The 15,655-nt window shown below is 35.4% G+C and overlaps 1 protein-coding gene across 1 annotated transcript in view; it reads right to left on the bottom strand.

Annotated features, from left to right (window-relative positions):
* Positions 1-15,655, bottom strand: part of LOC118017833 (catenin alpha-3-like) — a 1,833,615-nt gene that overhangs the window by 844,321 nt on the left and 973,639 nt on the right. The window contains exon 10 of the mRNA XM_035016112.1: positions 6,928-7,080. Coding sequence (XP_034872003.1) covers positions 6,928-7,080 — 153 coding nt within the window. The remainder of the gene's footprint in view (positions 1-6,927; positions 7,081-15,655) is intronic.

Raw genomic sequence — 15,655 nt, forward strand, 5'->3', positions numbered from 1 at the left:
AAAAAAAAAAAAAAAAAAGGAGAAGATAGCAGAAGGGAAAGAATGAAGGGGGGTGGAAATCGGAGGGGGAGACGAACCATGAGAGACAATAGACTCTGAAAAACAAACTGAGGGTTCTAGAGGGGAGGGGGTGGGGGGATGGGTTAGCCTGGTGATGGGTATTAAAGAGGGCACGTTCTGCATGGAGCATGCACAAACAATGAATTATGGAACACTACATCAAAATCTAATGATGTAATGTATGGTGATTAACATAAAAATAAAAAAGACATATTTGTTGAATGAATGAATGAATATACTCCTGTCTTCAACTTGCAAATCATCTATCTAGACCTGTATGTCTAAGACATAGCCATGAGCCATGTATGGCTATTGTACACTAAAAATATGGATAGTCTAGATTCAGATAGGCTGCATATGTAAAATATACACCAAGTTTCCAAGACTTAGTACAAAAAAAATAAGATACCTCAGTAAAGTTTTTATATTTATTACATATTGAAATGATAAATTTTGGGGTATATTGGTTTAAATAAAACACATTATTAAAATTGGTTTCACCTGTTTATTTTTACTTTTTTTTTACTGTGACTACTAGAAAATTTTAAATTATATTTGTATTCTGCTTTCTATTTCTATTGGATAGCATCAATCTAATGCCATTAAGTCTTGAGTCACTTGCTTTTATGTTCCAAGTTCATGATTAAATCTAGTTTTATCTCTCTTTAATGTATAAGATTAAATTAAGCTTTAAATGCAGTCTTTTTAAATGCCAGTTTATATTCATGAGATTCTAATCAATTATTGGGAGTCAGAAAATTTTTATATCCAGATATGAAATAATCCATACACAAACTCTCCTAAAATATGGCTTCCCTTGAGTCCCTTCTGTGGTGAGAAGCAACTGCAGCTTTCCAAATACATTACTGGATCATCCAGTTCTTAAGATGAAATCTAACCTATTCACCCTGGCAATCAAATATTCAAGGGTATTGATCAATTGCCTTTATCACATTTCATGCTTCGGCCAACTTAATGACCTAGATTTCATTTCTAATACATTCCTGGAACATAGGAATGAGCATTGTGACTTTAGTCACACTTGTATCTCAAGTTGGAGTTCTAGTTTTTTCAAATCCAACTCCTGCCTAGTCATCAAGTTTTGATGTAAATATTACTTATATTGTTTACTTCCTACTAAATTCCCAAACTACTCTAATCCCATATAGTTTTCTCCCTCCTCTTAATTCCAAAACACTAATATCTCATTCAAAAATACCTACATCTGACTATGGAAAGGCTCTGACTTTTCTATAATTGTATTACTCCCCATTTCCCTGCATTCCAAACACCATGAATGGGAAATTTATAAAGAAACCTCTCCAACATGGAAAGGTCACTCACTGTATATTCAGGTTAGGTTTTTAAGGATCATGGTCATCATGAGCTTTAGCTGAAAGAGGATTAAGATGTTGAACAGTTTCTAATCCAGAGAGTGGGCAGTCACACCTGTGCTCTATATAAGCAAAAGCATTCCTGACTTAGCTATAACATCCCTTCCCCAACAAAAGAGGAGAGCTGCCAAGATGCTCACTGAGAACAGTTGTTGGTTTGTGCACAAGTATAAGTATGGATTTGTTCTTTTTATTTTTTCAATTTTTTTCTTTTTTGGGGGGAGGAGGAAGAACGAGATGGGACTCTAAAAGCTTTATTTATTTGTAACTGAGCATATTCTTATTTGATAACAGATGATCAATTAAAGCAATGTGTGACATTCGAACAGGATTCTGTTAAAAAGCAAAGATAGAAGTAGAGCTGAGAGATCTAAGCACTTCTTGCAAACAGCAAGAGTCCCCTCTACAGCCTTCTCTCTTGGCACTGGGGCTTTGCTAAATCTGGCTCGCCATTTTGTGAGTGGGAACAATCAGCTTTGTAGGTTGGAGGAAAGTATTATAATTAAATGTCCACCCACTTTTTCCTTTTTGATGAAAGGCTCCCATAAAACTTACTAAAATAAGGTGCATCAAGACAGATGAATTTTTGATGAATAAGTCAAAGCACTGACAAAGCTAGCTTTTCACATGGAGAAACTTCTCTAATTCACAGAAAATCTTCAGGCCTAGATCATTAACACTGTCATATTTAATGATAATTGACATGGTAAAATCCATGGGATAGACTGGAGATGTTACCTTTTTAGTTTGTAGCAACTATGTAGTGTTCAGCATGAACTGATCACTGAGAACAAATTGTAGTATGATTCAAGAATAATAGTGGAGTTTTTAGAAATTAATTTTAAAGAAATATTAAATAACAGCCATTGTAATAAGCAATGCATGTATTGAATGCAATGGCATTCTTCTGAATAACAATTATATTATCACATTAAAGTTACAAACTATTATCTCTGAAGTGGGCAAAGGTCTTTAAAAATGTTATCTTATTGTGACATATTCCATATTCCCTCAGGAGATCTGGAGTAGAGTTTATAGTGTTTGCTTTTGATAATTGATGGCAAAGGTGTTTGCTAATATCATTGTGAAGAATTATTTTCAAGTATTCATGCGCAGTAGAATAGGAAGGCACCCTACCAAGTAACTGGGCTCAGACATGGTCCCAAGTCCAGTTATTGGAAGTTAACTTTTTAGAGAGAAACAAAAGTGAGTTAGTGTTATGAATGTGTTCCTTCATTCAGTGCAGATTTATGGAGTACTAGCTGCATAGACTTGGCTAACAGAATAGGCTCAATGTGACGACAGATAAAATTCTTACTCTCTAGAATTAGTGAATACTTTAAATTTTAAGGTAAAATCAATATTTTAAACTTCCTGTTTAATAGGTATTATTGGTGGAAGTCAGTAGAGTTAATGGTGCCCTATTTCACCATCAGTGCAAGATCAAATATTGGGGAGCATAATTCAATGAGCATATTTGTCATTAAATTGCTAATCACGATGTAAAGATGATTTTTAAAATGCCAACCTTTTGACTCCTTCTTCTCATCCCTACTGTGGCTTGGTGGATCCAAAAACATAGAGTAACTTGGATGTGCAAAGTAGGATAAGCTTTGCATAATAATTACTTAGTTCAGCATAACTAAACAAAATTAGCCATAAGGATCTAGGTTCTCCAGTTATTGACACTACCCAGGGTTTTATAACCATCATTTCACCCATGATCATTTTATACCAAACATGATAATATAACAGGAGACCTCAGACATGACCCCACTAGAGGATGGGAAAGTTCAGGCCCAATTTACTGGCCACTCTTCTCCTCATTCCCACTTTCTTTTCTCCAATACCCCAAATCCTTTTGGTTGCCTAATTATTTTTTCTTTGTGTTCAAATCCAGGGTTTTTTTCTTTCTTTTTTTTTTTTTTGGTAAAAGTTACAATTTTAACCACTATCTAAAGTGTTCCTTTAACAACATGGAGTTTTTCTTCAAAGATCTGATAGGAATTCTTTAAAAATGGACTTTTCCAAGTCTTACTGCAACAAGTTCACTGATTTTAGATTTCTCTGACAAACACAGTTGAGGTATCAAAACCCAGACATGTTGAAAATAGCTTTTCCTTGAAGTCATTCAGAATCTAAGATTTTCTGTCCTGCTCTGTCAAATTACCCAGTTTGGGAATAAGATGAGTCTAAGTAGTCTGGGTGGAGGAGGAGTAGGGAAAACAAAGGTGGAGGGTTGGAAACAATCTATACAAAGTAAACTTACAATGTCTTCTGAAACATATATTTAAGCTCTCCTATTTCCCTGGACTCTGTCACAGACACTTTTGGATCAACGTTTGTAGTAAATTAATGATGATTTTCTCTGTTGCCTTGGTTAGATAGCTCCTTTCACAAAGAACGTTTCCTGGAAGATAAATGCAGTGTTCTTTTTTTTTTTTTTCTTCTTGATATATATACAAACAACCTAGTGGGCAAGCTGTATACTTAAAAACCACTTTCATTTTCTCCAAAGTCTATAGCTGTAAGAAAATTAGGAGTCTTGGGGCGCCTGGGTGGCTCAGTCAGTTCTCTTGATTTTGGCTCAGGTCATGATCTCAGGGTTGTGAGATGGAGCCCTGCATTGGGCTCCGTGCTCAGCGGGGAGTCTGCTTATGCCCCTCCCCCTTTCTCTCTCTCTCTCTCAAATAAATAAAATAAAATCTTTAAAAAAAATAAAAAGAAAATTAGAAGTCTCTCAATTGTAAAAAGTATTTATCATAGAATTTTAGAAACTGACAGTGACCTTAGACATTATCTCGTTAACCTTCACTTTATATAAAGCAAATGAAGTCCTGAGAAGAGAAGTATAGTAGAATAAAGGTGGCCACATACTTTGCTATTCTTTCCACTGAGAGGTGAAGTCTCACACCTCTCTGCCTCCCCATCTGTTTGGTCAGGCTCCAATAATATATAGTGGAAGTGGTATTCTGCCAATTTCTGGGCCCAGGCCTTAAGAGGATATCAGTATCTACTTCCTGTCTCTGACTTGCTTTTGGGATCTCTCATCTCTGAACCAGCAACTATTCTGCAAGAAGCTGAAGCCACAAAGAAAGGCCATGTATTGGTCCTCCAGGGAAGAGCCATGGCTAAGCTCCCAGCTGATAGCTCTCATGCACTTTCAGTCATGTGAATGTGACATCTTGTATGCCAAGCCCAGTCAAACCTTTCGAGGGCTCCATACCCAGCCAATATTTGACAGTAATCACATGAGAGAACCTAAGTGAGAGTTGCCCATCTGCCCAGTCAACCTACAAATCAGTGAAAGAATAATAAATGGTTGTTTTAAGCCACTACGTTTGGAGATGGTGTGTTATGTAGCATAAGCTAACTGGAACTGAAAATGACTTAGGCCAGTTTCTAAGTAATACGAAGAATAAGAATAAGAATAAGAACTGTGATTCCAAAGCTCGCATAATCTCATTATATGCATTAAGGGGACTTTCAACATTAAATGAAACTCATTCTCAGTCCCCCAGGAGCTCAAAATTACAAAATCTTTTATTCTTTCAATATTCATGTGAAATATGGAATTTTCAAGATCCTTTAATTTTTAAAACATTATTAGAGCTCTGTCTTCATAATAATAAACCATCATTTCACAAAAAATTAAGGTATCATTCTCAAGCATTCCTTCAAGGCACAGCTTTAGTAATAAGTGTCATGGAAGGAAGAGCTCCTTAGGTAAACTGATTTGGGGAAATTCTGACTTAAATTAAAGAGGCCTTCTTATCTATGGATTTCTCAGAACTGTAAAATCTCTAAGAGATTTTAGAATTTTTCCCCAAAAACTGTGATCAAGAAGCCCTTCTTTACTGAGCACCTTAGGAGTTTTATGTTTCACAGCAACACTAAACTAAGAAATAGGAATAGGGATGTAACTTTTTTAGCAGAAATCAACTTTTACTTTCAGAATATTTCACCAAAAAGCTGTTTTCATAATTTGGTGTGCCTTCAGCTTAGAGAACATATTTTTAGAAAATATGATTATGATTGTCAGGAGCTACACTTAGTTAGGTGCCTTTAATGATTTGTTCCTTCTGCTTTGCCTCTTACTTTAACATTTTCCTGGGGGGAAGACTGAATACATACTTAAGGAATGAATACAAGAGGGAATAAATAATATGAGAAATATAGTAAATAATTGAATGAATTAGTTAAAAATTGTAAGCCTGGAAATCAGCTTCGGCTCTAATTAGTCTGGTCTGGGTTTGTACCTTTATTTCCACCTAAGGTCAATGGGAATTATAACAGTTACCCTGGTCTCACAGAGTTCTTGGGAAGTTCCAAGTAGATTTCAGAGTTGGAGGTAGGTCAGTTTTAGGGCTGAAATGATCTGTAATTATCTATTTATCAACTCCTTTCACTTTCTAAATGTGAAGACTAGGAACCAGAGAGTTTATAGTGCAAATGCTAGCTACATTGGAAACTTCCTTCCCAGTGGATCTACATTAAAGACATTGGGAAAGTCCTCTATTTTAATAGATGTTATATAAAATGCTGTGATTCTAATTCAGGTGGTGTCTATTTCTGACTCACACGATTTTATAAGTAATTTGAGCCCCCAAACATATTCACCACAAAGTTCATGGCCAGTATATGAAGGTGTGGCAGTCAGAACATTTAATAATCAGTATGGCATGGTGCTGCCAATGAGAGCAGACATTAGCCATAAACAACAGTGCAGTCATACTGATGAGTCCTAGCAGTAGATCGGCTCTGGTATATGAATCCAATCAAGCACAGTTTCCCCTTTCCACTACCGGTTCCTGGCCGTGTGAGTACTGTCACCTTACTGGTGTTAGAAATCCTTCCATTCAGACTCTCTTATACTGTGGCCGCCTTACTGAGCCTCATAATACAATAGGTTCTATTATCTGTTTCCTAGAAATTGTCTAGCATTTTATGGCTCTTTCAGCAATATGCCACCTTGCCCCCAAATTATGGGGCATTTCCATGCTTCCAGCTTCCAAGATGAAGAAATTATAGTTGTATCATCTCCTCTTGCCTCTACTGGGACATGGACCAATCTACTATCCCCACTTATTTATTCCGGATATTTCTACCCCTGTATATCTGGCATTCTTTTTCTATAGTCACGTTACATGGTTGAATATAATTGAAAAGGCTGACAGAGTAATACAGCCATGAAAAGATGGTAGAGAAATAATAAAATGGCATGAGGTAAGTATTTAATACTTTCATGTTAGAACAGGAAGAAAACCTTTGTAAAGATGAAACAAAGTATCTGCACTTAACAAGTTTGTGTGTGTGTGTGTACCTTTTAAAAAATATACATAAAAAATACTGAACTTGGCTTCATTTGTAATAAGTTTTCAAAAGTTTTTATCTGAGTACAATTCAACTGTAAAAGGGGAATGAGAGCTTCATTCTCCTGGATTTAGAGTAGTTACAGTTCTAGCATGCTTACCTCTATAAGCCTGCTGGTGTGTTCACGAAATATTGAAGCATATTCTTTTATTTCCTTTTCTCGGCCATTCTTGGCAGCTTCAATGAGAACCAAAAGTGGGACTGTTGTATCCAAAAAGGAGTCTGACACATGATCTATAATAGCCTTACGGAGCTGAGGAGAAATAAAAAAATTCACTTTTTTTTTCAGAGAATTGTTCATGTTATTTCCTGTTTTTACAATCTCAGTAGTTACAAAATTGATCTTACACATTTTTACACAATCTCTGAACTAATATTTAAGACTGTGTATGAATGTCACTTACAAAGTTAAAACAAACAAAATATCCAAGGAAAAATAATCATTGAGCAATAGCTCTCTTGCTCTCAAAATGCACTATTTTTTTCTTAAATTATATCTAGCCCAGAGGTCAGATTATAAATGATAATACTCCATTTTCCCTCAAAGAAATTGTACTATTGTAATGTTTATGCATGTGTACAAACAACATTGTACATCATGTATTTTCATAATTACAAAATTATGAAATGTTTTCTACTTTGTTGGAGGAAGTGATGATAAATTTTGATTAGCTAAATTGTAGTCTTCATGGTAATTAAACCAAGTTAGATCACCGATTATGCCAGTTGATAACAGATTAATAGAGCAAGGAGAATAATAAATGAGTTTGATGTCCAATTTTCTTCATCTGCATTAATTATTCTTGCCCTTACACCTTAAATTATTAAACAAGTATAACATTCTGCTACAATTAGTTCTTTTAAATTAGATTATGTGTAAGCTCATAAATGACAATCAGGCAATTACTTTATTCAGCAGATATTTTCTGAAATTTGACACTGCATTGGAAAATTAACGCATTGTATTTATGTAATATTGAGTCCTAAAGGATCACAGTATCTTAAAAAGTTTCATCCAACAGTGTCAATGACTATGAGTGGCTCTCTAATTTTTAGTCAACCTCCTTATTTAATTTAATAACCTCTGCACAATAAAACAAAGAGATGAGTAGCTATCAGACAAGAAATGTATAATTTGCCTTCTGTGAAAATTATGTTTTAGAGCATTTTTTAAAACCAATAGACAATTACCCTAGTTTTGGATTACATGAGAATGCTACTGTAGCTGCATTAAAAAAAAAAAAAAAAAACATCTTCCTATAATATTTATAGGATAATAAATCCATAATAATTATAGATTTCTGGGATAAAAAAAATACCTCCGCCTAAGATGTTACATCTTAGGCAAAAGAACTGTGAGATTTTCTGGCTTCTAACAATTTCACAAAGGCTATGGGAAATCCCCAAGGAAAGAATCTGCTTAGCATGCAGAAAGGCAGATCACTAATAGCAACTAATTAATATTGTCTGAGCACTTACTAAGACAGAGTGCAGAGTGCTAAGGAGTTACAAGGCAAGGGAAGACCTTGAGTGAATGAACAATGTATTTGATGTCCATAAAGAGTGAACCAGAGAAGTCAGGCAACGAATCACAAGTTAGGACTTGAGCTGGGAACTACAAGTTATGCTAGTTCCAAATACGTAAAAGTAGAAGGAATCTCAGAGGGGGAACAGTTTTCAATTATCATCCCTCCCTTTTGTTCTTTTTTCTTTCATTTATAACTAGGATATATAGAAGGAGGGCTAAGAGGAGATCTGCACTAAAGATATGCAATTAATAGCCAACATACATATGGGAGGTAATTCAAACCAAGGAGGCAGATAGGATCATGCACAGTGAGGAGATGTCCAAGAATAAAATCTTAGGAAATATTACCATATATGGGAATCACGCAGATGAAAGAGTAGGATCTAAAAAGAGACTGAGATGATGGTCAAAAACAAAGAGAGCAAATGACCAACAACTAAAAGAGAAACTTTCAAATAAATCTACGTCAATGCTCTCTCCAAATGAACTTATGTACCAGATGCAATTATAGTACCCATATTATGGACTTGTTGAATCTTCTTTTCTGTGTATTTGATTCCATTCAATTCAACAATTATTTCTAAACATCATTTCCTTACCTTTCTACCAAGAGCAAGCTATTATAAAATATAGCAAGATGGAAATGCATGGTCCCTACAATCTAACAGAGAAGTGAAAGTCATTAAATGTTACAATAAGGGAAAAATCAGGAAACTGACAGCAAAGAAATTTCAAAAATATAATGAGTTTCGGAGTCTAATTTTAAAGGTAAATTAAATAAAATGAACTAAGACTTGTCTAATGGATTTGACCACTAAGAGGCATTGATTAACTTAGTGAGAGAAGTCTGAGTGGAAAAGTAGAAGCCGGAGTCCTATTGCAATAGTTTGAAGAATGAATGGGAGATGAGTGGGGGTGGAGACAGTGAGAATAAACTCCTATTTCTAGTAATTTGTTTATTACATGAAGATGCAAGACTTGGTATTAACCACATTGAGACACAGGTTTGAAAAGTGATTGTTTCTCATATAAAAGACTTTGATGTATGTTCCCATCTACAACTATACCCAGAAAGTTAGACCCTTCTCTTGTGCTTTTAAAAAAATACATTTTGCTTTGTCACATAGAAAAATCTAGAGAGATAGTAAGTATTGTCCCACACTGTTCCAATGTTTGTAAATATTTGAATAGTTACAGCAATCTCACAGCAGTGGATACATTTGCTTTGGTCTGTGCATTTCCCCTCTGTGGTACTACCATTTGTCTTCCCTTTATTTTAATGGTATTTACTCCCCTGTTCTTTTTTTTCTTTCCAAGGTTTTCAGCTATGTTTTCACTGCTATTCATTCAATCCTTCATTCCATACAGAAGTGCTAAAACATGTTGCAAAGGTGAGGCTTGAGGTACAGCTAATTTACTATTATTAATTAATAAATAAATAAATAAATAAATAAATAAATGCTTTGGCTAAATTAATTTTTTTAATTAAACCATGTTAGAAACACATTTTTTTAACTTTATACTAAGACATGTTGCTAAGTACAAAACACAGTAAATGAGAAAAGGTGTACGATGGACATGTGATATTATGTTCAGTAAGACAAGACATAAGGACTGAAAAATGAGTTTACAAATAAGTTTTATGCCAATGCTTTCAAAATTCTGTTGGAAAATGGGCCAGAATTACCTGACATACTATAATTCAAATATAATGAGCAAAATGAATCTTCTTTCCTATAGCTGTATATTCATTCAGTTTAACAAATGCACTTTGAGCTTTCTCTCTAAGGGCAAGGCACCATTCTAAGCAACCTGGGAATGTCAGGATAACAAAGACAGGGTAATATTAGGGAGTGAGAGGTGCAAAAAGAGTTTGATGAGTATCTTAAAAGAAGCATAAATAAATAAGAAACAATTAACTTGGATTGTTACGGTTAAAAAGCCTTCTGTAAAGATGAGACATATGTATTCCATTTTAAAAGCTGAATTACCTGTTAAGAGTAGGGGTTGGGAAATGGAAAGCATAGCATTGTAGAATAAAGACTATCATAAGCTATAAACAAATAAATAAATAAATAAAGGGATCCTCAAGACATCACATGAATTTAGTGTGACTAGAACACAGTGATAGAGTAAGGATTGAAACAGGATTTCTTAGGTACAGTAGAGGTAATGGAAAGCATTTCAGGTAAAATGAACAAAATAAGACAAAAAGATTAAAAGATGATGTCTCAACCACTGGACCAGTCTCTGATTTCAGCTGTTGCTGTAAGGGAACAGTTCCTTATCCTTTCAAGACATCCCACCTCGAATGCATTCCATGCTTCTCTTTGTTATTCTTTCTTAGGGCCTGCTCCAAGTCTCTGTGAGAGTCTCAGCCCAAGCACAGACAGCCCGGAAGTTCTGAAGAGGGAACACCACTGGGAACAACTATCAATCAGTGGAGATGGGAGCTGCCAGACAAAATTCCTGGTCTCTATCCACTGGTTAGACAATTCTGGGAGACATTCCGTCCCTTCTCAGAGATCCTTAAGTTCCTGCTGCCTACAGTAGGAACCCCAAATAGCATATTTTTTCCTCCTTCCCTGCCTGTTCTCTTCCACAATTCCAAAAAGCATGTTCTCTTACACATGCTTTTTGGAATTGTCTCTTAAATAAACTACCTGCGCTAAGGCTCTGGTCTTAGGAACTGCTTTCAGGGGAATCTAATATAAAATAGACACATTTGTCTGGTGATAATGTTGTTTGATCATGTACCAAGTAACAGACTCTGATATTTTATATAAACTACCCATTGATGATCATACTTTACCACTTCTGCTTTGCACACTACTGAATTTGATTCTGTCATCCCCTGTACTGACGTTGAAAGAGGAATTATTATGAGAGAGGACTAGAAATGCATATAGGGACAAGATATGGAATGCTTCAAATGCTATGCTAAGTAGTTTTCTTTATATGTTCTGGCACATTCTGACATATGGGATTTTTTTTCATTTAAATTGTACACTCACCTATACCTGTGTATAATATGTAAGAAGCCTCTATCTTATTAATTTTCATATTATTTTCCCACCCAATGGAACAACTCCTTCCTTTCACTTGAGTGATATACAAAAAACTTTAAAGAAGAATCCAACATGCCAGTGTAAAAACAGGACAACTTTAGAAGCTGCAGCACTAAAATCTGAAGTTAGTGGGAGGCCAATAGGAGTTAGACGTATGTATTTTCAATAAGTATCTGTTTGTGGCCAGGCATAAAAGATGTCAGGCACAAAATCAAACTGAGGGGTTTTCCATCTTTTCTCACTATGGTTTAATAACAGGCTTTGAGACATCAATTTTTCTATTTCCCACTGATGTAAGTGGTTTGGGATCTCAAATAAAATAATATATTTCTCTACAATTGAAACCCAAAAGTGAAAGCTGTATGTGAAAACTATAAGATAGCACTGCCTCCACCACCACTATATAAGAGAATAGAAAGAATGAAATTGTGAGGGAAGAGGAATGGAAAGAAAAGAAAGTGTCTCAGAAAAGAACTGTCCTCAGGGAACTAGAAAAAAATTATACATGTGTATATTAATGCCATTGTAATTTTAAGTCAAATAGCAAAATGTGACTGTCACAACTCAATTGACTATTAGCAACTAAATCACCTAATAATTAATTCAACGTATACCTACCGTGTCAACTTAATGATACTTGTATCTTATGGATTGTTAATATTTTTTTAAAGATTTTATTTATTTATTTTTGTGTGTGAGAGAGAGAGAGAGCACGAGCAGGGGAGGGAGGGGCAGAGGGAGAAGCAGACTCTCCACTGAGCAGGGATCCTGATGTGGGACTCCATCCAAGGACCCTGGGATCATGACCTGAGCCAAAGGAAGATGCTTAACCTACTGAGTCACCCAGGTGCCCTGGATTGCTAATATTATTTCATTATGAGGATGATGAAGGGGAGGTATAAGGACATACATATTTTTTTCTAAGTGTGGCACTGATACTACCAAAATGGAGAAGAGATGCATATAGCAATTCAACAACTCAGCAACTAAAAAGTCAGCCAAATTTTTGTTTTATTTGTGTTTTATCAGAACCCTATTTAATTTGACATACCTCAAGTCCTTACTTGGGCATTTATAAAATAGGCAATTTTTTTCCTCAATATACACAAATAAAAATTTTAACCTGCCTTTAGTGAAATCAAATGTGTGTTTCACTCTGCATAATACAGTAGAAATGAAATATATTCAATTGTTTTAATTTTTTAAACAAAGAAATGAGGTTTAAAAATCTTCCTCCCTTACTAAGAATTGTAATAGATGTGCAGTTCTCAAATAAGTGATGGGGAAGGAGACTAAAGGAAGAAAACATTTTAATTAAAAAAAACTTGTAAAATAAATAGTAAGGAAGAAAAAAAATTAGGATGGTAAAATCAGTTTATTAGGCACTGGAAGTTCTGAGGGTGAAAAGGCCATTATCCCTGACCCCTCACATGGTGGTTACAATTTGGGCTGGGTTGGGTGGACTTGGGTTCAAACCTTGGCTCTACCAGTTAGCTAAGTGATGTTCAGTAAATTGACTCACCTGAGAAACTGAGATAGTAATACTATGGCATTATTTCTTGTTTCAGAAATAAAAATCAATAACGTAAAGACTAATGTAAGGAGTTTGTAGAGAGCTTTTCAAAGCACTACTAAGTGAAAGACGTTGTTATAACTATCATTTTAAGGATATGACATCCAGTGGGAAGAAAAAAATCCATTAAAAAAGAAAAACACATGCAGAATATGATCACTACTATAAAAGAACTATGCATGCGTGAGTGCTCCAGAAAGAAAGAAAATAATAATTCCAGCTACTGATAATGGTAAAGGTTTCATGGGAAAAGTAGCATTTACATTAGTCTTGAAGTTCCTCAGGTTGATTAGGGGCTAGGTGGAGGAAGAAGAGGAGTGGGGAAAGCACCAAGTTAAACAAGCCATATATACAAAGACACATGTGTTTTGGGGGTGGGAGGTAATGGAAAATTTGGTGAATAGTAAGTAGACTCTTTAGTCAGAGAACAGGTTAATGTGTGGTTTGGTGAGGAGGAGGAACTGAGAGAGTCAAAGAGAAGGAACATTACAAATAATGTCAATTAAAGTCATGGCCAAATCACAGACAACCTGGAACACCATGCCAAGGACTTTTGTCTTTGTTCTCTCTGATAACAGGCAAGAAAGTCACAAAGCAATAAGGTTCATAGAAATAAACACTAAGTCACTTTCTGGGTCATTTCATTTTATTGTCCCAAAATGTGTAATTTGCTTCCCCTCCCCCCCATAGATCTGTCTAAACAATGTATCTCATAGAAATATCTCATGGAAATTCAATGATTCTCTGAACCAAAGCCAAAATGTTTCTGTGTTGCTGATGGACAAGCCATGGGTAAACAAGGAGATTAGATAAATGGGCAAGAAGATGTGTTCTGATTATTGTTTACTAAAAATAAACATGCAAACAAAAACAGATCTACAACAATATATGAACATTAAATATTCCAAAGAAAAATATTTTAAGGGTAGGGACTTTCTTCTTCCTGTGTGCAAGAGTATATATAAGATGCTTAAAACAAACTGCTTGATAAACATCGCAAGAATAGGAAAAGGTGGAGATGACTCATGTTGCTGTTAAACTAGTTTTTATTATTGCAAAAGTATAAACATCAGGATGGAAAATGAAGTCCTAGGGAGGGCAAATAAGGATACTGAAAACAAACCATAGCAACTACCTCAATGACATTGAAGACCACAGATATCTCCAGAGACAAATTTCTAACAATACCACATCATCCTGTACACACATATCACTTCTTGAGGTTCTGTTGGTCCTCTTAACCTGGGACAGGATTCATGACCATTCTTATCTATGGAATGGGGAAGAAATAGCATTCCGGTCACTTTGGAGCTTAAGCATTAAGAAGGTCTGGCAGCTTCCATCTCTCCTTTCTTGGAGCCCTGAACTATCATGCAAGAAATCCAGGCTACCCTGTGGGAGAGAGAAGTTGCATGAAGGGGTCCTAGGAGATTAGACACCATATGGAGAGTGGGAAGAAGAAGCACTGAGGCCTCAAACACCCAGCCCTGAACCCAGACACAGTCACCATTTGCCTGCCACTACATGGGAGACCATAAGTCAAGGGTACAAATATGGCCCTGCTGACCCCCAGCCAACCCATGGAATCATGAAACATAATAAAATGGTTGCTGTTGTTTGTAGTCCTTTGTTAAACAACAATACTTAATCAAAACAATGAATATGTTGACCCATAGAAACCATAGAGAATTTTCATACTTCTGGAACACAGCAGTTTTTTACAAGCTGGTAATATCCCTTTACTATAAAGAAAAGTATTAGTAATCCCCCATGTTCTTTCTATATCTCACTGATGTTAGTGAGGGGAAAACACATGTAGAATTGCAAAATAAAATACAAGATGCCTGGTCAAATTTAAATCTCATATAAAAACACTATTTTTTAATATAATTATGTCCCATGCAATATTTGGGACATAATTAAACATGTTTGTTATTAATCTGAAATTCAAATTCAACTGGGTATCTTGTGCTTTTATTTGCTAAATCTAGTAATCTGACACATAAAGGATTGATTTATCTTGACTTTTTTTTAATTAATGGTTCCTAAAGCTTTGGGGGTATAAATGTAGATTAACATTTTGTTGAAGGCAATAGAGAGGGATGAGACAGAAATGAAAGACACATTGTTGATAGCTCACAGAACAGCTTTTCCAAGTCCCAAGAGGAGCCGATGGAGTAGAAATCCTCAAGAAGATTGAGAATAGAAGTCCTGCAATGAAGAGGGAGGATGGCGCTTTGGGTAAAAGTTCCTGAGTTTAGTGTAGGTTATGACCTGGTGTAGGTTCGATGCCCCTTCCTCCTTAGGCAGGCCACCTCACCACAGGCGTGCTTTCTCATCTGCATTATAAGACAAGTTGAGCTAACTTCTTTTCAACTCTTACATTCCATGATTCTAAGTGCTGACAGTAGAAATAGAATTCACATTAAGGCCATAAAGTTGAGAAATTGGAATTTCCCCGACCGTCAGAATTGTTTTTTTTTTTAACAGCTAATATTAACTGGCTGAGGAATCCCTATTTATTCAATTTCCAAATCTACTTCTGAATTAAAAGATTACTCAGGCCATTTTACTAAATCTTCCCATTAAACTACAATAATATATTGCATTAAAAGCTTATGGTTGAAAAGCTTTTGCTTCTCTTTTATGAGTTAATGGT

Source organism: Mirounga leonina, unplaced genomic scaffold, assembly GCF_011800145.1.
Source record: "Mirounga leonina isolate KUSES-001 unplaced genomic scaffold, KU_Mleo_1.0 Mir_106, whole genome shotgun sequence".
In the NCBI taxonomy this organism is placed as follows: Eukaryota; Metazoa; Chordata; class Mammalia; order Carnivora; family Phocidae; genus Mirounga; species Mirounga leonina.